The 26,907-nt window shown below is 38.3% G+C and overlaps 2 protein-coding genes across 2 annotated transcripts; one reads left to right on the top strand and one right to left on the bottom strand.

The window, feature by feature from the left end:
* The first annotated feature begins 851 nt into the window (after window positions 1-851).
* Window positions 852-4,432, top strand: LOC139739610 (uncharacterized). Its single transcript, XM_071650212.1, has 2 exons — window positions 852-1,857; window positions 3,062-4,432. The coding sequence occupies exons 1-2, from the start codon at window positions 852-854 to the stop codon at window positions 4,321-4,323; spliced, it is 2,268 nt and encodes a 755-aa protein (XP_071506313.1). The 3' UTR covers window positions 4,324-4,432.
* Window positions 4,433-13,947: 9,515 nt separating this feature from the next.
* On the bottom strand, window positions 13,948-22,270 carry LOC139739634 (sulfotransferase 4A1-like). The gene is made up of 6 exons (XM_071650244.1): window positions 22,093-22,270; window positions 17,625-17,839; window positions 16,798-16,924; window positions 16,045-16,139; window positions 14,888-15,002; window positions 13,948-14,122 (listed from the first exon to the last, which is right to left on the bottom strand). Exons 1-6 carry the CDS (start codon window positions 22,268-22,270, stop codon window positions 14,007-14,009), a joined length of 846 nt encoding a protein of 281 aa, XP_071506345.1. The 3' UTR covers window positions 13,948-14,006.
* Between the last annotated feature and the right edge of the window lie 4,637 nt (window positions 22,271-26,907).

The raw sequence follows: 26,907 nt of genomic DNA on the forward strand, positions 1-26,907 counted from the left end.
TGATATTCATTTTCAAGTGTCAAAGGTCACGACTCGAATGAACATCGTCGGTAGTTCCCCCCCCCCCTTCAATTTCATTGATGGGAAAAAAAAAAACCTAGTGAAGGAGTATGAAATGGAAGAAAGAGAGAGATGGGAGAACTCTAAAATCTTGATCCATAGAGGTAGTGAGGAAGCAGAGACTAAATGCAATGTTTTGACTAGATTTCTCATTGAAAGTGTTTAGATTGTGTATAAGAAGAGGGAGAGAGAGTGCTGGAATGTACAGGCAAAATGATTAATTTGATGAAAGAAAAGAAAACATAAGAGAGATTAATTCTGATTCACAGAGAAAGAGGGAAAAATATGAAGGTAGATACATTGTAGTATAAGTAGTCTGATCGAGGAAATTTAGGAATTTGACCTTTAACATATATATATATATATTTATATATAATGAATGATGACTGTACATGTATACATTTGAATTCCATGTGTTGCTCCTGTGCAGCTGTGCTGAGATCAAAGGTCACAAACAATGAGATGTGTCAGTTTTTGTAATTACCTTCTTTTTTATTTTCCCTATTTGCTCAGTGTGTACCATGTTAGAGTGACAGAATATGATTCTCATCTGAACACATTGCATGAGTAAAGTTATTAGCAACGTAAGAAGGAATAGGAAACTAAAAAAGGCAAAACAAAGAAAATTAGTTTCATTTGGTGTTGTTTGGCTCTGATTCTAGGCGATGGAAAACTCTAATTCCATTCAGACTCTCAAGTTGTGATATTTTGGTTGACCATTTTCATTCTGTTTCAGAAAGAAGTCCTCAATGAAGTCTGTGACAGAATGACTACACGAAAGGACTGATAGGATGGCTTCAGATTTGTCAGAGGGTCAGGGGAGTACCCTGCCTGCAGGGACCACCCCCTTCTCATCGGTCCAAGATCCCAACAACACATACCCATCGCTGCAGCTCCTGACATCTCAGCAGGGTCTCATTGACCCCATGGCCAGCGTGAGTTCCACTCAGCTCATCCCGTTCACAGCTGTGTCTCAGGTTGCTACCTCACAGATGGGGTCGTCTCCCTCCATAGCATCGTCGAGCATCGCAGGGCAGTCGTTGAGTGCGCACCCTGAACTGACATTCAATGAGGAAGCTCTCTTCTATGTGTCCCAAACATTGCAAGGGTTGCCCTCTCCGCTGCAACCTTCAGCCGCCTCCCTGGTAATGTCAGCTCAAGAACCGCCCATGTCATCTTCTAATTCAGAAGTACTGGCATCATTGCAGTCACCCATAAATTCATCTTCTCTACTCACACCTTTGACATCATCACAGCTCATGCTGGTATCCTCTGCGCAGTATCTGCCTTTATCATTGCCTCAGGTGCCCCCCAAATCCTCCAACCTAACAATGACTTCAGCAAGTTTGGCTACAGAAAGTCAGTCATTGATCCAGACTCCTCAGCTGTCCAATATAATGTGTCACCAACCAGCTACCATTGGTGAGCATAGACTCTCAGTATCATCTGTGTCAGACCCCAAGGTAGCCACCCCCTCTCTGGATGAAACCCCCCATCAGGAACCTAGTGGTATATTGCAGTCAGACCTGGATGCTCCTCTGGAAGACTTGATGCAGTCTGCAGCCAGCGACAGAAACATCTTGGAACAAGTGACTGGTGACATGCGTGCTGATGTCCTCTGCCTTGATCTCAAGCAGGGTAGTGAGAAGAATTTCCAGACAGACTTAGACAGGACTGCAGGCAGTCTTGTGCCAGGAAATGACTTAGGGACAGCATCAGTCTGCGATGCTGATTATCCTGATGCACTAACGGAGGAGTGGTCTCAGTTATTCAAGGAAAAGATAACTCCATACTTTGGTGAGTTATAGTTTTCTCTCAGATGCCCTATTTGATGTAATATTTAATTTCCCCTCCCTCATGTTGGCTGTTTGAGCATGATGTTGTGTATCTGTTATGGTGTTGTTCATATGGCAGATGGCTGGTTGTTGACATTTTCCCGTAGCTTTCTCTGAGTTATTAAACTTGACAACCAGATAATGAGTAAGGAGAATCAAGTATATTCACAATATGAATGAATAGTTGATGAGATGGCAGATGTCATTATTTGGGTTTGAATGATATGCATACTTAATTTTGTATGCCTTATATATAGATTATAAGTAGTTGACACATGCATGTTTGTAGGTAACACATAGTTTAATCATCATAGACTCTCGTAAGGCAATTTAATTTCCTTTCAAAAGATTTGTGTTTGATTTCCCTGTGATTTCTTTTGACATCATATGTTGGTATGGAAATTTGCAATGTCAGTGCAGATTAGTAACAGTAGTTTTATGTTGTAATTTCTTTGTCACTTATGAATGATAAGCAATTCAATAAATTTGAAATAAAAAATTAGTAATCATGGATTCGTAAAAATTTAGATTCAAGTTATAAATTATGTGCTAATAAGACTGAAACGTAAATAAGGGCTAAACTGTCAAGCTTCCAGGTCATTGGATAGATTGGCAGAATAAACAAGTGTTCTAAATTTTACAAGCTAAATCAAATCTAATTTTGTTTTCAATAACCATAAAGCATTAAATCCATTCACTGCTTTCAGTCTCTGCAAGTAGGTGAAACACTAGAGTGTTTTCAAAGTGAAGTTCTTTTTTTCTATCTTTGAATGTCCATGTAAATGTAAGCTCAGTCTTCATGGATCACTATATGAGAGAGTAAATTTCAAAAAAAGTATTGTATTTGTAAACAGCAGTGATACAAAGACAGCAGATCATTGAAAATTTGTGCCCATTAAGACTGCCAAAAACAACAACCTGACAACAATGTCTACATATATGTGTCAATGTAAATCAACTTCATGGATGTACACAATGAAGCAATTTGATAACTTTGAGATGAATGTTTTGTCAGGTGAAATACAGAAATAGAAAAAGAGAATTTTGAATTTGTTTGGACGGAAACTGTGCTATGATAGTAAATAGTCATCTATTATCATCTTTATGACAGCAAAACAATAGCATATATTGGTATGATAAGTTTTGCTTCTTTTCCCTCTGCCCAGGTTATGTAGACACACTGGAGGAGGCTGAGCAGTTGCTGAAGGTGTATGAACTGTGCACGGATTCTAAATTCCTTGGTGTGAAGAGGTGTGACAAAACAAACTTTGAAGTCAACGTGTCGAGAGGGCGCCCTTTTCGCTACACCGCTCTAGTGATCTGTGGTCATAAGCTCCCATTTGATGGTGTGCCTTACTATCATGGAGGAAAGGGACTGTACTACTGCCATCTTGGCAGCAAGCGAAAAGAACCACCCAAGGATCGTCCCCTCAAGCACCCCAAGAAGCGACTGCAGAGTAAAAAGGTGGGCTGTATGGCTCGGGTCGCCTTCCGTGTGGTAGCACGGTTTCCCGAGTACAAACTGAAAGACAATACTGAATACAACCGACTTGTTGCCTCCCAAACACTGTCCAAGCACCTGAAAGAAGGGCTGAAGGACGTGGCGGTGGAGTGGCGGGTCTATGTCATGCTTCCCAGGATAGCCCACCACACCAACCATGAAATCATCCCCACCCTTAGATTGAGGGGGGCGCCACTTGACCGCAGGGTCATTGGCCGCATCTGTCAGCTGGTGAAAATGGGCCTGAGGGACACCGCCACCATCCAGAGGCAGGTGGTGCACTTTGCAGAGAATGTCCTCAAGAAAGACGGGATGGAGTGGAAGCAGTCCAAGGACGTCTGTGGCAGTCGTCAGGTCTGGTGGTACCGCAAGCAGATCCTGGACCTCATGCAGGACAACAAGCTGGAGGGGTCCAAATTTATGGAGATGATTTGCGAGGTGGAGGAGATTGCAGAGAAACATGGCTACATCGGATATGTGGAGGAGAGTGAGGAGGAGGAGGATAATGGTTGTGAGAACAGTGTAAAAAGGACAGGGAGCAAGTGGAGGAAGCGCACCCAGCTGAAGAACAAGAAGAACTATGAGAAGCAGCTGAACAAACTCAAGATGGAATCATTTACGGAGCTAGAGACCATCACAAAGCATTTGCAGTCATGCACACAGGTTGAGGTATTAGCCAGGCTCCGTCTAAGTCTGCAGTCGGCTCGAGAGACCTTCGAAAAGGGGTTGAAAATAGCCACAGAGCCTCAATCAAGTGGATGCTTTGACATATCGTCGGGGCAGCTGCAGTTCATACCCAATGTGAGTCACATTGTAGAGGTACATCAAAGTGCAGAGACGGATGATGGGGGCGATGACAATGTACTGCCGCAATCAGTACAGCAGATTTTTGTCACTGATAAAACACAATTCTTTGCACATGTTTGACACCGTGTAAACTGCCAACGCCTCAACCGTAATCAAGTGCTTTACTGAGGAAATCAGATTGATCACTAGGCTTTATGAAGCAAGTATATTTTTGCACAGGACACTTACATAAGAGCCCACAAAAAGTGGAAAAGGGTGCTTTTCTGTTAAACTTCTGTAGTGAGTTTGTATGATTTATGGTACATTTTCAGTTCATTTTATTTTTGTATTTTTCAGAACGTTTACTCCTTCCATCTTAGTCTGAAGTTTGGGAACAAAGAATCAAGTTCTTCATCTTTTTCACAATCAAATTAAACCCGTTTTCAGGACTCACATTATTTTCTCTGTTTTCTACTTACATTTGGCACTATGATGAGCGTGAAAAGCTAACAAAGCCATTTAAAACAGTGAGCAATATTCCTATTACTAAAGAACGATCATGAATAGAACATGTAAATAGTTCTTTAATCCTACATAGCTGCTGACATTGAGTTTCAAGTTTACAATATTGTTATTGGTTGTTTTTTTTTTGCACTCAGTGAAAAGTGAATCGATGTGCAATAAGCTGTTGACATATTCTAAAACCCATTTTTTCCAAAGTGAAAGTAACATTCCCAAAGTGTGGTTTAATTTGTCACTTGTTTCAGTTGGTTAAGAACATCAAATTTTGATAAGTTTATCATTTTATTGCAAAGAATCACTTCTTGCATATTTGTAATATTATGTAGACTACTGAAAAATGCACGCACATTCTTTAATCATAAAGTTCAAATAGTTTTCATATTTTTGTTACCACTGGACCTGCAAGAAACGGCTTCGTACCTTCTATGTTTAAAGATATTCTGTATCATAACAGACTATGTAACATCATTTTATTTGTGCTAATATTTTGTCAACATTTTGCCAGACACTTACTAACCCTTGGCTGCAAGGACCAAAAAGCAATTGAGTGTTAAATAGTTTACTTGAATTGCTAAGATTTTCTATTCATCTATTCAGATTAAAATATACATGTATGTAAGAATATATAGATATTGGAAATATTAATATATTTAAATCATTAGATTGACATATTGAGTAGTGCTCATCTTTTTTTCCAAGTCATTTCTGAAATAAGAAAAGTGCTCTGGTAGAAATAAAACGATATAGGAAATGCACTTATGTGACTCTTAATACACGTAGTTTTCTACCATCATTAGAAGGGCACGATCAGATTTGCAAATTAGACATTTCAGTCTCTGAGAGATGTTTCCCTGACATAGCCCATGAATGTCAAATTCCTTCTGAAATTCACTTGAACAAAAAGTCACGTAAACACAAGGTCAGAGAGAATGAATTGAATGAAAGCAAATAAGAATGCTATGGCAATGATTGTAAATCATCCAACTTTGGGTTGCTACTTTTTTGTAACCGTAGAAAATTGTTTTATTCATGTTTTTGCAATTGCTATTGTGAAAGCAAAGAAAGCAATTTAGATGCATGTAAGTCAACAGACGGCAACTTTCAAGTCAATATTAAGCTTCAAAAATTTGGTGTGAAATCAGAGAACCTTTGCAGTCATTGTTGCTCAAGTTATGTCTCTCAGGGCTCAACAACCAGGTATACACTTCTCATGATGAGGACATGTCAGTAAGTGGAATATTGTTTCAGGTAGTGTTAATTCTGTGTCGACATGCTCGTCTACCCAAGATTTTGATTTGCAATATGCAAGGTTTAGCGTCATCTGCATATGTATACCGGTATTGAGCAATAAGTCATCTGACATATTTATTGATATATTGATATACGTATATTTATCAGTGCTTTTCAGTTGGTCATTATATGGTGGATTTGATTACGGTAGTCATGACTGCCATGACTGCCATGATTATGGCCTGTGATTTCCCATTTAGTTCAATTTACCATTGAGTAATTTGCATTTAATCAGTTTATAGACAGAAGTTATGGATTTGACAAAAAAAAAATGGTATGTATTTAGTATTTATGACCTGCTTTTCCATATGAAGTAAAGACCGATTTCTTACCCTCCAGCTGAATGTGTCAATATACTTTTGCTTCCTGTGGTACAAATGAATGTGCCCATATACCACACCTACATTTGTATTTTGTCCAAAATGTAGTCGTTTTATTGAAACTGAATGGTTGAAATGATAGGCCTTCAATGACAAATTCCTTGCAGGATGTGTAGAAATCCCTAGACTCAAGACTGATGCAGAAGGCGGGTTCGTATCACTATAATTCCAAGTTTGCATTAACTTTGTGCTTTTTGGCACTTTTCAGCAGATGGTGGGCATTGCTATCAATCATGGTAACAAACTCCATGCACCTGTCAATGTGTATGTGACACCAAAAACATGATATGTTTTATTACTATCGGTACTTTTCAAGAGAGGACAGAGTCATTTTCAAGAAATCATGGGAGGATGCAGATGGCAGTACATGTAATATCATTGCAGCTGGACCATGAAATTCCAAATTTGTTCCTATTTTAAGTTGTAAACACACAAAAGATAGCGGGTGTCAAAGAAGTAGATGAAAATATCTTTTGAATGTCACAAGTCATTCCTTACAATACATTCTTTTGGTGCAGTGCATATACAGCGTGTCCCAGAAAAAACGAAACCGAGTTTCACTGCAATTCTTTGCGATCATAATCATAAATTTGCTTTACGAGATATGCATGAATGGAAAGATATACATCTCTTCTTTCATTTGATGCACAACTCATGGTTCATAATTCATGCATGACTGAGTTAGAACAATAGAAAGTAATACTACTAAATTTTCATTTGCACGAGCAAATGGCAACTTTGATTGAGTTTTTCAGACTTTTTCAGCAATCCTTTGCAGAATGTAAAATCATAGCCTTAATACCCATTCTTTTTCCTTTCATATGACATCTCATGCGTTAAAAATGATCTACGCCTGCTCGAGAAAACTTAATTTGAAAATATGCTTCCATTTTACCCAGAAAGATGGATAGTAAAATAAGGAGCCAGAAAGCTCTCCCGACGCCTGCCCGACTTGGCAGATAACAATGGCCTTCATGCTTCAATGAATTTACACAAACATGAAGGGAGGTGGGAAGGGAATGTTACGGATGATTCGTAATAGGGTCTTAAAGTAGCACATGATCGTGAGCTTGCCTGACCATGCAGCAAACCACAGAGCAAAGGGTGTTCATCAGGGGAATGTTGAAAGGGGGGGGGGGGGGAGTTAACCAACCGAAAAAGCCTCCCGAGGCCCCCCCCCCCACAAAAAAAAGGAAAGAAGACGACTTTCAGCCCTGCATTTCTACCTTTGAAATGTTAGAAGCGCAAGTTCAGTGATTAAAAAGTGATGTGCCCCCTCTTTCTGCTTCGCCTTCCCCTTCAAAAACTTCGAAACCCTGTCAGTAAAAGGATGACCCACTCGTGAGGGAAATGTAGAGAGGAATGAAAACAGTGAGATAAGTTGTAGGTATACAAAATTTCCCATAGCCATTGGACTGCATGCAACCTGAGAATACACACGATATGAGTCTTCAATTATTGGTTAAGTTTCACAGCTTATTCTAAATAAATGACAACAAAGGGCTTTCCGTCTCATTCAGCATACTTTGTAAATACCCCCCCCCCCCCCCCCCGAACAACATTCACTGTAGCACTGCCATTGTTTTGTGTGAATTTAATGGCGCAGGTGAGCCCATTGTCTAATGCTTAAAGTCGTGACAGCTGAATGCTTGTTTTTCGACTATCGGTAGAATCGGTAGAAATGAAGCATGTTTTCATGCATATTTTTCTCAAGCATGCATTATTCATATTTGATGCATAAGGTATCATACGAAAGAAGGAAATATGGATGTTTAGGTTATGAACTTTGTTTTTCTAAAACGTAACGTTAAAAGTCTGAAAAATTCACTTAAAGTCACCATTTGCGCGTGCAAATGAAAATTTGATAGCACCACTGTTTGTTGTTCTAACTCAGTCATGCATGAACAATGAACATTAAGATGTACATCAAATGAAAGAAGAAAAGTTTATCTTTAAATTGATGTATATCTCAAAAAGAAAATTTATGATTTTGTTAGTAAAAAGTTGCAAGGAAACTCGGTTTCGTTTTTTTCTGGGACACGCTGTATGACACAAAACTTAATAGTCTATACATGGAGGTAATACACAGAGATAAATTTCCTACTTTGCACTCTCATCCACATTGAATTCTCAATAAATAAAGAATACAGAAAAACATCGGTCTCACTTCGCCAATCACAATTTTATATATTTCCACAATAGATTACTGCATGACATTATTAGCCAACAAAAAAAATAGATAAATAAAATTGTACATAAATGATGGACATTGGCACTGGAATTACACTGAATTTATCAACATAACTTTCTGACAAGCACAAGTTAGAGCTCTAAAGGAACCATCTTGAATATGTTCTGAATGGAAGTTTAGGCAGCAAATACAAGATACCTGCTGAAGTCTGCTGGAGAAATTTTTCTTGGGTGTAGGTATGTAAAATAGTCTACTGGATGTGGCATAATGTTTTTATGTTCCAGTGATATAATCTAACTCATTTGGTTTCTGATATTTAATCTAAAAGTTTGAGGGTTGTCTTTCTCTTTATGTGTGTGCCAAAAGTAAACCTTTAAACATGTGTCACATGTCATCTTTAAGATGACTGTGAATGAAAAATGTGAAGAAAAATATTTAAATTCATATAGACCACAGGCTTTTACTTTAAAGGAAGTATCATTTCACATTGATGTACTTGGGGGAAACTTGAATACTGTGATATGGCAATACATTGCACCACAGAAATGTCCTACCACAGAATCTAGCCCAGAGTTCCTGAACTGCTCAGAACTTGTCCCTCTTTATTACCAAAGGAACCTCTAGCTTTCTCAGCTTGAAGTAATTTCAGCTGGCGCATACAATATACAATTATGAATCTTGATTGTTTTTACTCATCGCACGTTGTTACTCTTTCCGAGTACTGTATACACCATATACTATTTCTGTGGTACTTTTATTTTTGGAGAATTTTGCAAGTCCGGTGCTATTCGCAAATTCAATAATGTGCATAAACATTAACTTTGATCCCAACATGTATGCAATGTGCATGCGTGCATTTCCCCATCCACTGCTATAGGCCTACTCCACAATTGTGAATTTAACCACTCCTAAAACATCAGGAAATCCGGATTCCTGAAAAATTAGACTCGAATATATGGTGTATACAGTATCATTCTATATATTTATTGTAATAGCTAAGATTGGTATTCAGTCTGTGTGAGGTATTATAAATTCCACTTTAAAAGACATTGCCTTGATTCTTATCTTGAATTTTCCATCACACTTTGAATGTTCTTTTTTGTTTGTGTGCATGTGTGAGTGTCTGTATGTATGTGTTCTCTTTCATGACATAAACATATTAAAAGCTCTGTGTGTAAACCTAATTCATTCACTATCCTTCGGGCCAAGTATACAAACACTGTTAAGTTATATGGTATAACAAAGTTATGCAGAGGCTTAATGCGTTACAACAGAGAAAGACATGAATCAGGAATATTCTTAAGATCACGATGGCAAATCCCAATACATAACAGTGTTTGCTTTGGTCAATGACCATACCCTTCTACTCAAAGTATAATGATCAGGTATTCCTTCAGATGAATGACACTCCCGAGTTTGTAGCCAGAATCAGTGACATGTACAACTTGTATTTGCTATGAGCTGCAGTATCTCGTCTGTGCACATATTGGGAAGACATTCCATCAAATTCAGGATTTTACTTCCAGTAACCCATATCTGGTATAAGTGTTATATGTCTTTATCAGACAACAGGAACCTCTTTCAAAAGTGATGTTCTCACCTAAAGACAGCTTCTAAAACATCCTGTTTTCCTCTTTTTTTCTTTTTCTATTTGCACAAGTTACCAATATAATGAACTTCCCCCAGGATCAAATCCTGCAAAGTAGCACTCGAGCAGAGTAATGTTTATGGCAAAAAAAGTTACTGAACTGCACTATGGATATAATGTGACCACTATAAGAACAATGCTTATTGACCGAGTTTGTGACGATGTTGTAAAGCAAGGTGAAATGGTATTCTGTGTTCAAGCGGAATTCAGTTCATGGACAGCTTTGGTGTGCCCCGTCCATCCGTACTCAGTGCATCTATTCCACGAAATCAATGCTTTGTTTGATTCTAGTGCAAAGTCAACAGAAATATTTGATATTCACAATTTTATGCTCAAAATTATATTTTGAAGGAAACTTTAATTAAGATATACATAAATTACACTGTATATCATTTATGCCATCATTGGCATAGAGTTCTATGCCTTTCTTGCTCTAAGTATGAAGAGTTATACTCTAGTTTCTTTGATTAAAAATTAATTGACATAGATCTCCTCGCATTAGCATGGAAGCGCAACTGGACTTTTGTTTGCCCTCTTTCCATTGATGAGATACATAATTTGCATTGTTCTGACTCTGACCCTTTCTTATAGAATTAATCAGCTGAATCTGTAGGTTACTAGTACAAAATGTAAAAAAATGATATAGTTCAGAATAAATCAAGCTGATAAAAAGGAAAACATGGGAGTGGCAGGAATGCAGCACATGATTAAAGCTTGGCAAGTCTTCAGTCTTCAGCGGAATGACAATTTTGAAAAATCTCTCATAAGGCATGCTCCTTATGCAATCTTTCCTCAAAATTCAACCGATTGTAAATATACATGGTCTGTTCAAAATTTAAATCATAACTAAGTAGTTCATAAACAAAGAAACCAATGAACAGAAAGCAAAGATTAGAAAGATCACCATGAATTTAGATGTATCTGCTGGTTCAGTAGTGAGCTTGCTATAGCAGGGCCCTGTCTTATAAAGACTTGTGACTGATTCAAATCAATCACAACTTTGCGATTGAATGTAAATCCATCTTATAAAAAAGTTATGATTGAAATTGACGGAGAACTGCAATCAATCAATTACAGTTGCGATTGATTGCAGCTTTCAAGAGATTTGTGATTGAATGATTTCTATCACAATTTTTATCAGACAGGGCCCTTATGTTCATTTAAGCCTTGTAATTACAATACATGACTGTATAACATGACAGAGCATTGACAATTTGTGCACTATATTAGATGAAACATCTCTCGGCAAGGTCTGTCCTTGTACAAATACTATAGATGTATTTTAGATCTTTCCACTAATATCAAAATTTCATATACCATCAATGCTCTACATACTATGATGTCACAGTTTCCAAATATGAATATACAGTGTACTTCTAAAGGTGATCAAGTAATGCCAACTTAAATGTAATCTACACATGCAAGAATAATGGTTTTGAATACAGCTGTGATGCCCATGAAAGCAAAGATAGGTGTAAATTGACTACAATTCATATCAACAAATATTAGCAATGCATTTATGATGAAAGGTGAAATATCATGAGCTCATGTTGCTCTGCAAGATGTTTCCTCTTTATGTAATCAGTGTAATGCCTAAATTTCCCCATGAATTTATCTTGTACCTAAATACACACAATCAAGATAGAGCATCAGCACAGAATTGCGATCTGAGATGGCATGACAACAGCAGAATGTTAGCATCACGTATATCTATTGACACAGACTCCTAAAAATCTTCAGAGTATGACAATTATGTGCATGTGTAATTTCGAATTTACAATATCTTTTACTGCCTCTTGATACAATACTTCAAGAGCTTTACCATCAAGGTTAGAAGAGCTGATTTCGTCTGGACATTTCACTATTAAAGACAAATGGACTGAAAAGGAAGAATGCAAACAATGAGATATTAAAAGATCATGGCAACTAGTTCCACCCAGATGACATATTTGGAGACAAGCATTTTGGTTTCTGGATGCAGTAATGGGAAGCTTTTATGTGCAACAAGACAGACTTGTGGCATACATAATATTCAGAAAGATAAAGAAAGAGACGAGACAATGAGAGCACAAAGCCGGCATAGAAGTTGATCAACCCTTGTTAATTCCATAATATGAGAGGGATTGAGGCTCACTTCCCAGTATGCTTACACCGATGTACATTTGCTAGAGGAGCTTACACAAGACTCTCTTGTCAACTGCCTAGCCATGCATGCAGGTACACCTAGGGATATATTACATTAATAATTCATGCATGACTTGTGGGGAAACTGAAACTACATGAATATTCCTTTTCAACATATTTCACATAGAATTTCTTAATATACAATTTATCACATGGTAACAATATTTATGCTACAATGGTGACATGATTCTCCAATCAGCTACAGGTGTTCTGTGTAAAAATACTCTCTTGATGCCTTACACTCTCACTCTTCTGCAAAACATTACTATTTTGTGCTTTCCACAGTCATGTACATAATTAATATCAATACCCCACACGCAGGGCCAAGTGTGTAATTTCATGCCAAATGTGGCAACATCACTCACTCTTTCCTCACAGCAAAGAGCATTAGTGATCTCACATTTCACAATGAATTACATTTCTCGTGACTAGTACAAGATGAAAATGAGGTACCGAGAGTACAGAATATTTGTCACAACAAAATCAAATATGATTTCATGACAGCGATCACAACAGAACAAACTTAAAAATCATCAACACAAATAGCACATCGATTAGAACGACAATGTTTTTCACCAAGTTAGCACTTGAATGCTGATCAATGATACGTGATAAAATGTTTTGAAAGCACAACTTAACTGTGGGAATACAGTTAGAATACATAGGGTTGAATGCATGAAATGATTACAAACTACTGATGCATAGTTATATTTACATGCATAAGTATTTTGCTTTTGTTTTTTGTCATACACTTATTGCACAAAGTAACAGAAATATATTCAATAATATATAAATACTCTTTTTATACAGATATACTTTCAATGCATTGCACAAGGCTGGAATGAATATGGTGGACAAATATGTACACATACTGATTTCACAATGACCCACAATATAAAATAGCAGCTTACTGGTGTTCATGCTCACAATGACACATACCGATAGATACTTCTTGAGAGTTAACACTGCATTTAAAAGAGCAATTACCCACCTTGGAGGCCATGTGTAATTCAGGTATCAAGTCGGTTTATGGATTGCATACGGACTGCCATGTCCGTAAAGTAATGTAAATATATCAGTGGACAGACTGCTTCAAGATTTGACACATTTCGCAGAAGTTATTGATGATGGGGAAACAAAATACAGAGTACTGGTACATCAATATTTGTATTCCACTTTCACCAAGTATGACACTTTCCAAAGATCTTCTTAAATGGAAATGATCAATGAAAAGTTGGCGTTTCATCGTCCTCATTGTTTCTGCACCGAGGTCAGCATACGGCCAACATGTTATTTCTGTAAGAAATTATTCTTCACACAATGGACTACTGTACATGCTGGCATGCATAAATATGTGATACACCTTTCACCAGCCACAAATGTAGGTTTACGACAATATGTCACTATTTCAACACCACAAACCTATAGTCAATTCTAAACAGCAGTTTCACATTGCCCTACACTGCAAATAGCTTAGACACCTGACTACTGGCGGTGTGGTTGGTTTATTAAAGTGGCAACACATATCTCTTTAACTGTTTCAGCCTCAATGTTCCACAGTTGTTTTGATCCACAAATGAAGAAGAGAAAAGCAAATGCCATGTCCCAATCAGATGGTATAGTCAAACATCAAATCAGCATCTTTGAACTTGTCTGGTAGGATTTTGTTCATCTTTTCATTCATGTGAACCGTGAAGTAGTACTTCCAGAAGCCCACCCGATCCTCTGTAGGTGGCAAAAAAAAGGGGGTAGGGGTGATGTGGGAAGAAAAGGATGAAAAACACAAAGAGAGGTGCAAGAAATAATTTCCATGAAACAACAAAATACAGATAACAGAAATAAACTCTCTAAGAGGAAAGATAACCAAATGAATATATTCACCAAATTTTACTACCAAAAAGAAACAAAGTACATCAATGCATTCTTTTTTTTTTTTGCAGAAAAATTAATGTAAACTTGTCTTCCTTGTACCTTCTGCATTCTTGTAAAAGGGCTTTAATGTTTCTAAATGCCACTGGATAAACGTTCTCATGAATTATGCAAATCTGGCCAATTGTAACAAGAATATTGACTTACCTAATTGTATGGAATAGAATGTCTTCAATTTAATACAATGCAAATAGAATTTTTCTCACATATTTAGGCACAAACTGAACTTTGGCTGAGGACTCTCAATTACATATTGCTCTTATTAATAGCACACCTAAAACAACTCTGAAGAAAAAATTTCTCAGGAGAGAAGTTAAAATCGATGAATTTTTGTGTCAAAACTGAAAGGGAGAGTGCTCAACACCTATGTCATATAGACTTTAGCTAAACTCGCCTTATTCTCTGAGCTTTTACAGTTCAATTTTGTGTGTGTCTGAATGTTCACTGTTTTACCTGGCACTCTAATTTTGCTGTTTTTTCATTCAAGGCAACATAACACCAGGATAGAATATCCCTTTTAATCTTAACTCGCTATTTGCCAATGTTTCCCATCCCACAGACCTTTGCGATTATAGAGAGGCTCATCATCCCAGTAGTTGTTGATACCACGAATCACTCTCGCTGACAGGGGCTTGTCAAGGAAGTTGGTTACCTGGTGGACAGCTGCAGGGAAATCCTATCAAAGGAGCAGACATGGAACAGGGTCTTTTAGTCACATTATCTCTGCTTTTGCCTCAGGATAATACAAACATACATACAGCACACACACATACACACACACACATGCAAACACACACTTGCACTCACAATCGCAATTAGTGTGCAAGGGTCAGAAGCAACTGTTTTGCATTTATTAAAAGGAGATTAATAGAAAATATGTGTGCCTGTCTGTATGTGTGAGAGTCTCTCTCTCACTTTTCCTTTCTCTTTCTTTAGATCTCATTCTCTTATATACCAGCAGGCAGATATCTTACCATGTACTACATGGTTTCTTACTATTAATACTGCAATGGGCGATCTGATTTATAAGGGGTACAGCAGTCTGTCTGCATGTATGTGTGTGTCTCTCTTATCTGTCTGCTGGCACACACATACACACACACACACACACACACACACATACAAACACGCATATTTATAATGCGTGTCATATTTGACTGAATATACCACTGAAAGTGACAAGGAAAACTTGCCTTTGAGATACTATGTATTGTTCCTTCTAGTACAAAGTATACATTGCGCCCACCTTATACCCTGCCATTTGAGTCAAAGCAGTATGACAGCATTTCTCTCATAATTCCTAACAAATTCATGAATTTACAGATAAAGATATTTGTACACAGTAATAATGGTACACACATTTACTACGAAAGGTACATGAATCTATGGAACATGGTAAGTTGTAAATTTCTTTGTACTTACGTATTGCTATTTCCTATATGCACAAGAACTTTGTATACCATGGTAGTACAGAGAAACTATGAATGTGATTATGAATCATAGTCGGGGTAAACTTATTATTTTTTTAAAGTTACAACTGTATTTTCCACAATCAAGATGAGGAAGAACTGTACAAGCAATGAAGAAATCGCATGACTCGGTCACAATAAAGGCATTCTAGCAGAAAGAACATACAATCATACGGTTACTATGGACTGTATTTCTTGAATCATTCTCAAAATCATTAATTCTCTCCGAGATCAGTCTCAAATCATCACCTTCTTCACATCTTCGTACTTGAGGAAGAGAACATTCTTGTGATGCCGTTGCTGCCAGAATGTCAGAACATGGTCAAAGTAGGAACCGTACCCCACTGTAGTGAAGAATGAGCAGGAAGAAGTCTTTAACAACACCCTATGGGCATAAAATTGAGCATTAAACGCCATGAAATAACTACTGACAATGTTCCATATTCATGTACTAAGGAGTACGAAGGGATGTCTTCGGAGGGTGCATTGTTATAAAAACCTCACCACTGGAGATTTTCAATTTGTCTCTGCCTCTCTCTATTTAATCTTAAAGCTAGCTGAAAGCACCTTACTAATTAAGGTAACAGCGTTTGGCAATCTTAGGAATATAAGGAGCAAGATTTGTAAAAAATTTTGCTAAGAAGAATGCAGCATAACTGCAAGTAAATAGCAACAGAACTCCCTACTGTTTGTGATGGGCTGTCAATTCATCCTGTTCCAAGACACACTACACATGAAAGGCCTTTCCCTATCTCTAGTCATGTGCTTTGTACCAGGCACCCTGTAACTACAATGTACAACTGGGTCAAATGATTGTAAACTATCGATAAAGACCAAAAAATGCTGAGAGTTTGTTCCTCCCATAAATATCCTGAATGAGAAGGTCAACATTGACCTTTTTGATTAGTTTGTGGTGAGTTGGAATCTGTTATTACATGGAGAGGCACAATAATACCATCCTGGCCGGAGATCACCAGTAAATCTTCACATACTTGTACTCACACTTGTTATTGATGAACCTATAGAAGAATTGGTTGAAGGTTCCCTTGTAGTGAACCATGCGGACTGTTCGATGGAAGTCATAAAAGGAGCACATGACATCCTTGGGGTTCCTGGCCACATAGATGATCTGTGTAAGAAGTTGACATATAATTCAAGCCATTTTCCTTCATAATACAAAACCCACTGAGGACGGACTGATTTTGATACAACAAGCATTTCCCATAGACCCCTGCCCGAGTATACTCGGGACTCGTCCTCATTGGATTAAAGCCTTGAGTCAATCCACTGGTGCTTTTCTTTTTTCAATAGGCCTGGGATGACCAATTACTACCTTGTTGCAAAATTCATTTCCGTGAAATGAATCCACACCAAATTGCCACTGCGACTAAATCACACCAGCCTTAGTGTTGCCAAACACAGAATCTGTTCAAACAATTTTCATTTTATACATTATGAAAGGGGTTTATTCTAACAGTGGGAAAGTAAGTGCTTTTAGAAATACCTCCATGCCTGCCAACCACAAGACGTAAAAAAAAAATTAACAAAAATAATAATAATACTGATGCATGGTAAAAAACATAACATATTTAAAGGCAAAAACAATGTCACTTTGAAAGAAACCAACAAACTGAACATATAAAGCATGCTTTGAAATCAAATTTCAAGAAAAACATATTTTTTTTTTGACAAAACATGGTTCATGCAGTCATTTATCGAAAGACGACATATGAGTGACAACGAAAAGGGCCACGAACAGTCACTGAAAATAGAATTGCAACGACTGGAAAAAGGCTGCGCACGCACCATTAGTGCAGTGACTGACTGACCTTACACTCTTTGTCCTGGACCCCCTTTGGCAAGAGCTGGAAGGGCAGGTGAGACTTGATGTATCGAGGAGATGGAAGGTTCTTGATTGTCTCTAACCCAGGACTGGGACCTTCCAGGAAAGGGATGGCATCTTCCACCGTCTCCAGGCTGATGCTTGTCTCCTGGAGGTTGCCTCCCTGCAGGAGGAGGAAGATCAAGTCCTGCACCCAGACAGCTGGGAAAGATTGGTTGGAGGGTCGAGTAAGGGATGCAGGAAAGAAATAAACAAAGAGTAACAAATTGATGTGCATCAAATAAATCCATATTTGCAGGTTACAATTACACCATGTTTTGCTTGTGCATAGTGACATTACTTTTAGCACTTGCTGACTGTACTTGTGGCACTTTAACCAATTTCTCACTTAATTTTTGTCCTATGTAGTTCTTCCACTATCATGCATAAAGTTAATAATGGGGGCAAGTCTAAGTGGATTTATCCTCACAAGTGTAGTTAATTTAGCAACTGATTTCTACAAGTAAAGCAAAATTTGTTTGACATGGGGAAAGCACAGAAATAAGAAATCTCCTCTCTTGAAAAAAAAACCCACCAATCTTTTAAATCTAAAGAACAACCAAGTACTCAGCCCACACCATACCTCCAGCTTAAACCAATAAGAGATTATTGCAAGTATAAGCAAATTTCTCATTATGTTAGCAGAAGAATCCCCTATTGTTAGAAAAACTCATTTTTTAATGCTTTTCCCATGCATAACTTCTCATGTAAAGATGGGCTACAATTTATAATTCATGTTGATGTATAATAATGGCATACTTTGCATTATCAATGTACCACAGAGAACATAAGGGAGAAAAATGCTAGTTTTGCCAGAATTTATAACTATTTCTGTGCATATCAAATATTTCATCCTGGCTTACTGTGGAGATAAATTCTGATCATTCCAATACAAAGAAAAGGCTTGAATATCATATCAATAAAGAAGCCATTACAACAGATATTGTGCTACTAGTGTAGTAAAAGGGAATTTCTTTGCTGCCACAACAGCTTAGGTCAAGTAAAAAAACAGAAAGTAGTTTCTCGTACAGATTTTCGGAGAGCGATGATGCGGGAGGTCCTCACTAATTTACTACTGTATATGCCATATATTTCGCGAGTCTAAATTTTCACGAATCGGGAATACCCGACAATTTCGCAAGTGGTTAAATTTGTGATCGTTGAGTCCTGTAGTGAACTGAGAAGTGTACACGCGTACGTCACATTCACATCGGGATCAGAGTCAATATTTTTGCGTGTCTTTAATTTTACAAATAGCACCCGACTTGGGGAAATTTGCGAAAATAAAAGCCTCGCCAAATATTTGGCATATACAGTATCTGATATCTTACTATTTTTCATCTAAAGCCACAGCATACAGAACATGGGCAATTGCAACTTCGTATAAGGCGCTAGCATGGTTTTGCACTGCTTCATAGGTCTATAATAATGTTTAAACATGCACGAACTAAAACCTAAACATTTCACAACCTAAAACACTTCCATCCAAACCTCCAAACTCAGGATAAAATTCATTATTACCCCTATCAGGCATCTGAGCTGTGGTTCTTTTAAAATTGTATTCCCCTCGTCTTATGCGGGCACCAGCGTGAGCAGGGAGAAGAGGAGCAAATTTTCCATATTCCCCGCTTTTGGCAAACCCCTATGAGATTTGAGTGTTAAAAACAAGGGGAATATAGCATCCGGGCACTTGAGCTCCCTGTGAGGAAAATTTGCTGTTGATGACAGTTTCTCGCGGAGCAATTTCGTGACGAAGGGCAAACTCCCATAGGTTAACACGTAAAACTAAACGACAATCGCTGTTACTAGTACTGTGCGAGCCTTGCTTTTTCTACGCGCGCCGCAGACCCGGGTTTCGCGACAGAGGCAAATTCCCATAGGTTAACACGTAAAAATAGGGGACAATCCCTGCGCCTGTGTGAGTTAGCTGTTATACGCGCGCCGCATACCTGAGCTGTATATAAGGATGCAGCACGCAGTGTGGATAGAGCTAGAGCTGGCGCCGAGTGAAAAGTTGTTAAAATCTACATTATAATGATTTATTTTGCTGCTCAAGATGCCTGAAATGGGTAATAATAAGGATATGGGCTGTCTACTTTCGGGGGATACGACATTAATTGCCCTCACTAGAATTGTATTGCCCTCATCTTCGACTCGGGCAATGCAATTCTAATTCAGGCAATAAATGTTGTATCCCCCTCAAGGCCTGTTCATTATTATATTAATATATATTGTTAATTTTTATGCTTTCTACATGATTCAGACTGATATTTACAGTGCTGCCGTGTGTATGTACTTATCGTACCAACTGCCGGAATACTGTGTATGTGTAGATATCGTATCAACCAACTACTGACTGCTTGAGTACAGCGCAGAGCTTCAATTTAAAGGTGCATAGTTCCGGTAGTGTAGAGGGCGCTGTTGATGATACTGCCGATCACCGTCAGCAATGATACGAAGATTACCGAAGTTGAGCTGTCATCAAGAGTAAAGTGCGTAGGTGTTGCTAAGTAACGTTGCCTTCGTTGTCTTCTCTGCGCTTCGCGCAGTCTGTAGTAATGCCAGGGTGCGTGCATATGTGCTTGTTATTATGACATCACAAAAGAAGTTTGCTAAAGCCGTCATCCCACTCAGCCGAATCATGAGCTTAACTGTGATCCGATCACTGACTGAAGTGAATTGGACTTCTTCGGACTCGGGGAAGTGGGCCACAGCGTAAGCGCTAAAGAGGAGTCGATAGTGTAGGTCTCTATAGGAAACTTGCGCCATGCGCCCGTGTATGCATTTGACTAAAACACCGGGACTATGCACCTTTAAGCTACCGAGTTATTCCACAATGTGTAACAGTGTCTTAAAATATCTTCTAACGGACTTTGGAGACTCATAGCCATTGAGTGTTTAGGTTGTAAAAAAATTCAGGTGAGTTTATGTACTTGGTTGAATATCATTCCCAGTGGGAAATGGCACAAGCATCCTAGCGCGATAGAAGTGCATGAGCACTGGTGGCACTGGTGCTTAGTAATAAATCTTTGCAACAAAAGCCAGGATCATGATGCACACACAAGTATGAGTGTGTGCAGAGACTTGTTCATTCCCGACTTGCATTCTGATGATCTCAACAGCATGCCTTTCAAGCCCACAGTATCACATAGGGGCTGCTTTGTAGGATTCTTGGTTGGCTGGCAGTATGACAGCTACAGACAGGGAAAAAATAACTCTACTCACTATGAGAGATTCTAATGCAATGCGTGCATGACATCATGATTGGTAGGTGAATTTTTGTAATATTATATCTCATGTTTTTTTGGCCACTCAAAAATGGTAGATTATCTAGTCTATCAAAAAGTCAATGTGGCGACTCAAAAACAGATGTGAACAGGAATGTAATGATTCAAGGCACAGGATGCATTCTCTGTCCATAAATGCTTAAAGATCAAGATCTGATTTAAACGACAAACCAGTAATGCCAGTGATCCAATTTTACACTTTTTGCTTTCAGCATGGCTTTGTGTCTGTGTGTGTGTGTGTGTGTGTGTGTGTGTTTTGTGAACATACCTAAACCATTTATCATACTCACCACAGCAACAGCTTGGTTATGTTTGGCATAGCCTCATAAAAAGAAAAAAGAAAAAGAAAAGATGCCTTTCCCTCTTCTGAATTATATGCCAAAGTGAAGGATAACATTTACAATCATGCAAAAACACACCATGACTAGCTAGACCCTCCTAGAGTCTAACATCGTTGGATAGTCGGACTACTGACTAGAATCTGTCATCTACTGAAGATGTGAACAGAACTCTCAAGGGAAGAGGCCCCTCAAATCCTCTTTCTTAATCACGAGTAGGGCATCATATATGTCCTAAGGAGTAATTTACTGGTAGAAGTACTAGAAGAGTAGATAACTGTTAGAGTCTATTGTCAGAGGCAGAGCTATCTATGCCTCATAGATCTATAAGTTATGATCCAACCTTAACCACCTTAACGTTAGTGATACTGATAGTCCTTGTCGACCATGACGATTTCTCTAAATTCTAATGGAATGCCTACTCGTACGGTAGGACATGATGTCATGGAAGAGTGGAACACGACTTTGCCACAAAGTCAAGGCTTTCCAATCCATGGCCATCCAGTTACCAACGTACACGAAAGCGATTTCGCCCTTCGAACTCTGCTGAGAAGACAGCCATCTCAACTGATGCACATCGACATGTTACACTTGCACCAGGTGATAAGCTGGGCAGCAATATCGCTGCATATGAACCCCATTCCGCATACGGGAGAGGACGGCACGGCGGCAGCCAGACGCTAATCATCCGCCTAACAATCAATCAATGCATGCGCAATACATTACGGGTACTACCGTCTCGCGGACTGAAGGCGTTGACAGTGCAACAGATTTCATAGTTAAGGTTTACCTGCACGAGGATATGTCAAAATCCAAACGTCGTCCGACCTCACTGGAAATTCTGCAATATCTTGGATTTTCCCTCTGCAAAACGGCGGCAAACGAACGCCATCGACAACATAATAGTGCATGAAATCCTCCTCTAGTTCGAGCTTGCTGGGCGACTCGGGAGAGGATGCCTGCGCCATGTTTATCGTTATGCATATAGTAGATGCTCACCCAGCCGTTTTCATTCGCATTGTGTCGATTTATTCATGAGCTAGAAATGAAAGATTTTGTACCCTTTGCAATGCGGATGAAGTTGGTGATGAATTTCATTACCTTTTCTATTGCAGCCTCTTTGATGAACAGTGAAAGAAATACTTGAAAAGATATTACTGGTCGATCCCAATTTAACCAAGTTATGTAGTTATTATAATGACACCATGTTTAGATTACTATTTTGTCCTTTTCTTAGGTACCGGTACCGTACTAGGCCTATACATAAACCTTAATATACAGGCTTTAATACCTTCTTTACAATTAGTTTGTAACTTGTTTTCTCACTCTCCCCTCTTTCTATTTCTCCTCCTCTCACTCTCGTCTCCATATTTCCTTCATTCTTGGTTCAATTATCCTATGAATATATTTCTGAATGTCTTTGCTTTTTTTCTCCTTTTTATTTATTTTTTTCTCAATGTCATTTGTAAGCACTTTGTCACCAGTTTTGTGTCCTCATTCTTCCCTCTTCACCTTTATTTATTTTTTGAAGGATTCTTTATCATTGGGTAATATGGCCATTTTCAGCATTGTGTACAGCAGGCCACCTGTCTAGAGCGGCCAGCGGCCACAAATTTTGTTTCCCACGGTAGATTTTAACCTGTCTATAGCGGCCACAGACCCAATGGAGCCGTAGCCGAGCCAGAAATTCAGTGCGTTTTTCTGCTTTGTAGCCGTGCCAGTCATTCTTGGACAATGTGCAGTGATCGCCACTGCTGCAGTCATCACTCATTCAGTCACAATACTGCTCTAGTGTTAAGCTTTCTTCACGACTGTACACATGCTACTGTGCAACAATTTCATACACACCGGCACTGTTCAATGCATGAAACACAGGCCCGTAGGTACTAGCCAGGGGGGGGGGGGGGGGGGGGGGGGGTGCGTCGGGTGCGTACGCACCCCCCCCAAATTCTGAAAGGTCCACTTTTTCATAATAACGGTTTTTAGCAATTCTCAAGATAACAATCCAAATATTATAAAGACACATTATATGCTACGTAAATGTGGAAGAGTACGTTTAACAATGTTAAAAATTGTACGAAACCCTTTTGTTGTATGAACCATCGGATCGTCCCCATGCACACAAACACAAATGTTATGTATCAATTTGTGCGAGCTATTATTATATTGGCACTGCATGCCATGGCCCTTGGCGCGTGTGACCGGTGGTTTTTTTTTTCCACTGGCCGCCCGAGTACGTGCGATTCGTGGATGACATTGAGGTTGACACTTGCATTTTTTCACAGGAACAGAGGTAAGTGGATGAAAATCTAATAGCCTCAAGTTTACATATATGATAAAAATTAAAGAAATTTCCTCGAAATTACTATAATCGAAAACCTCAGACATTTTATATCTACGTCTCACAAAGATATAGTACATGTATAAGTACATGTTGGCATGATAATGCCTGGGGATAGATTATTATATTAAATGGGTTAGTCAATACCGGTTAGTGATTGGCTAAACAGAGTCACGTGATGGAGGTACATTCGTTATGTTCGCCCATGGGCGAACATTCTGGTAATATTCTCCCATGGGAGAACATTTTCAAATGCAAATGACGAAGGCCTAGGACCGGCCACCCACGCGCGCACAGTGAATTTGGCTCTGCGCGAGCGAGCGAGCGAGTGCGTTGTGCTAGCTCTGCATGCATGCTGGTGGTTGCAAAGATCGTACGCTGTATTATTCTCACTTATAATTTCCAAAGAGTATTATGCAGGCACGCAAACTCATTTTAGTTGTATTTCATTTAAATGTAATGGGTAAGAGGGTATGAGAGAGAATGGAAAGTGCTGAGCTATGAAGTAAAATGGTAAAGTAAAAAGTTTGTCAGATAGTATTACAAAAGCCTGAATATTGCAAGAGCTCCGGAGTAAAAACAGTCAGTGAAAAACCCTATGTATGATAGCATTGTGAGAGCGTTAGACTGCATTGTGACGCATCGTTATTTAATTTACATTCTTTATTGATATATTTTCATAAATATCTCAGGTAATGAGTCGGATTGGATTACAATTCTCACTTACAGCTTTGTAGAAGTCTGAGTCAACAGTATCACACAGTACTTCAAGACGTATTATAGTACAAACGATTTCTTGAGCCTGCACCGTTTCAGGCTCTGTTCTGGATACGGCGGTAGAAACTCATTCTTTTTTGTTGTTTATTTTATCATTATTTACTAATCTCTTTTCTAACTTACAGGTAGCGGATTTCTTTGCAGGCCAAATTCGGAAATGTAGTGTTGATTATTACTTATACATTTTCTCATGTTGTGACAGTTCTATTGGTTCTCATTTTAAAGTGAGCCAAAACCTAAGAACATTTTCACTTATAATTTCCAAAGAGTATTATGCAGGCACGCAAACTCATTTTAGTTGTATTTCATTTAAATGTAATGGGTAAGAGGGTATGAGAGAGAATGGAAAGTGCTGAGCTATGAAGTAAAATGGTAAAGTAAAAAGTTTGTCAGATAGTATTACAAAAAAAAACTCATTCTTTTTTGTTTGTTTATTTTATCATTATTTACTTATCTCTCTTCTAACTTAAAGGTAGTGGATCTCTTTGCAGCCCAAATTCGAAAATGCCTAGAGACAGCTAGTAACCAAATATGCTACTATAATTTAATAAATAAGAAATAACCATTCCAGTATGTATCTTAGTGTGCACAGTAAGACAGATCAAATCAAATAGGAAAACATCTGAGCACTAAGCCTGAGGTCTGAATTTGCACTCAACTTCTTCCAATGGCTAACGGATGTTTAATTTTTGAATTTCACTGACCTCCAAATTTCACAAAGAAAACCTTCTTAGCATGATGGTTAATATGACATTTGACTGATATTGGAGATGTTTGCGAATCGGATCTACTACCTTTAATATTATTAAATCTAAAATGATTATTTGAAAGTTCGGAAATGCTGGAAATATCCTACCACAAGGAGGCAAAATATAAATGGTTCACATTTACAATTCATTTTGTTTTAAATTTTCTTATTTATTTTCGTTTTTGACAAACTCGCATACCAACGGCTGATATACTGTATAGTAAAGTGAATGTTTCATCTTCCAAACAGCATCCAATGGGATGGAAAACTCCAACTGAAAGGTGGACACCGTGACCATACTCGCTAAAGAAAACGCGTTAATAGGGGTCATTTTTTCTCATGGATTAGATGGAAAGTGTGATGTACGAGCGTATATAATCAAAGGGTATCAAAAAGGCCGAAATTTGGGAAAATGGTATATTGTTCAATCATGATGAAGTACTTCTTTAGGGTGCAGGAAACATTTAAGGAATACTTGTTTTTAAGGCCCGAAAAAATCATATGATCATTACTCGTTTAGGGGCCATTTTGAAAGTCCATGTATGAGCATGGTGTCCACCTTTTAATTGTCGCTACCCCTCCCGGGACAGTATCAAAGGACCGTTTTGTTAATTAACGCAATCCCCCCTTCCTTTAAAAATCCTGGCTTCAGGCCTGCTAACGCGGGTATACAATAGAAAAAATAAAAGTTAAAACAACACCAGGAAAATCACTATTCTCAATTTTGCGGGGCGCTACGCGCGCAGAGTCTCGAACACAATTAAACTTTGCAACTTCCTGGCAAAATGAGTTTTTACTATTTCCTAGATGAAATACCGTAACGCGATTGTATGCAACAGACAAAAATACAAATTTCCTCGAGACTTTAAAACGTCATTAAAACAGTCAAAATTCACAATTTGCGGCGCGCTTCGCGCGCAAATTCTTATACAACTTTTGTAGTTCGGTCGTCCAAAGAATATCAACTTTTGTAGTTCGGTCGTCCAAAGAATATCAACTTTTGTAGTTCGGTCGTCCAAAGAATATATATATATATATATATATATATATATATATATATATAATTACTATAATTGTGTGTGTGTGTGTGTGTGTGTGTGTGTGTGTCATCATTGGTATTGGTACCGAAGGTCCGTTTTTTTAGTGACCGCACCCCCCCTTGAAAAATCCTGGCTACGGGCCTGAAACACATGTGTGCATACGTGCACACATAGGCCTACATGTACATTAAGTACCGGTACTTATAGATGTATAAAACGATGAAACATGTACATGAAGGCAATGCACACAAAGTTGGATGACCTGTCTATAGCAGGCACCCGTCTATAATAGCCACTTTTTCGTCTCCCCTAGATGGCCGCTATAGACAGGTTTGACTGTAGTTAGTATATAATTTCATAACAAATAGCCAGATCAAACTAACAATGATATCAATGTAATTCCTAATGCTAATTGTATGTTTGAAGGTCAAGGAATCTATTTATGCAGATGATATAAATGTAGTTCCATTATCAGGGTGGAAAAATCACTATATGGGTGGAAATGAGCTGTTTTGAGATCTGCGCTCTCCAAGTGTTTTTCTAAATGTAATTGTATCAATTCTAGTGTTCTCAACATAGAGGTTGACAATGTTAAAAACTTTGATTTAGTTATGAAATTAGTATTTTAACACTTTTTATGACATAGAAACAAATCAAAACGAGAAATTACTGACATTTATCCATGAGACATGCATGGTG

Source organism: Diadema antillarum, unplaced genomic scaffold (assembly GCF_040938485.1).
Source record: "Diadema antillarum isolate AM-2024a unplaced genomic scaffold, OU_Dant_1.0 seq00000809_RagTag, whole genome shotgun sequence".
In the NCBI taxonomy this organism is placed as follows: domain Eukaryota; kingdom Metazoa; phylum Echinodermata; class Echinoidea; order Diadematoida; family Diadematidae; genus Diadema; species Diadema antillarum.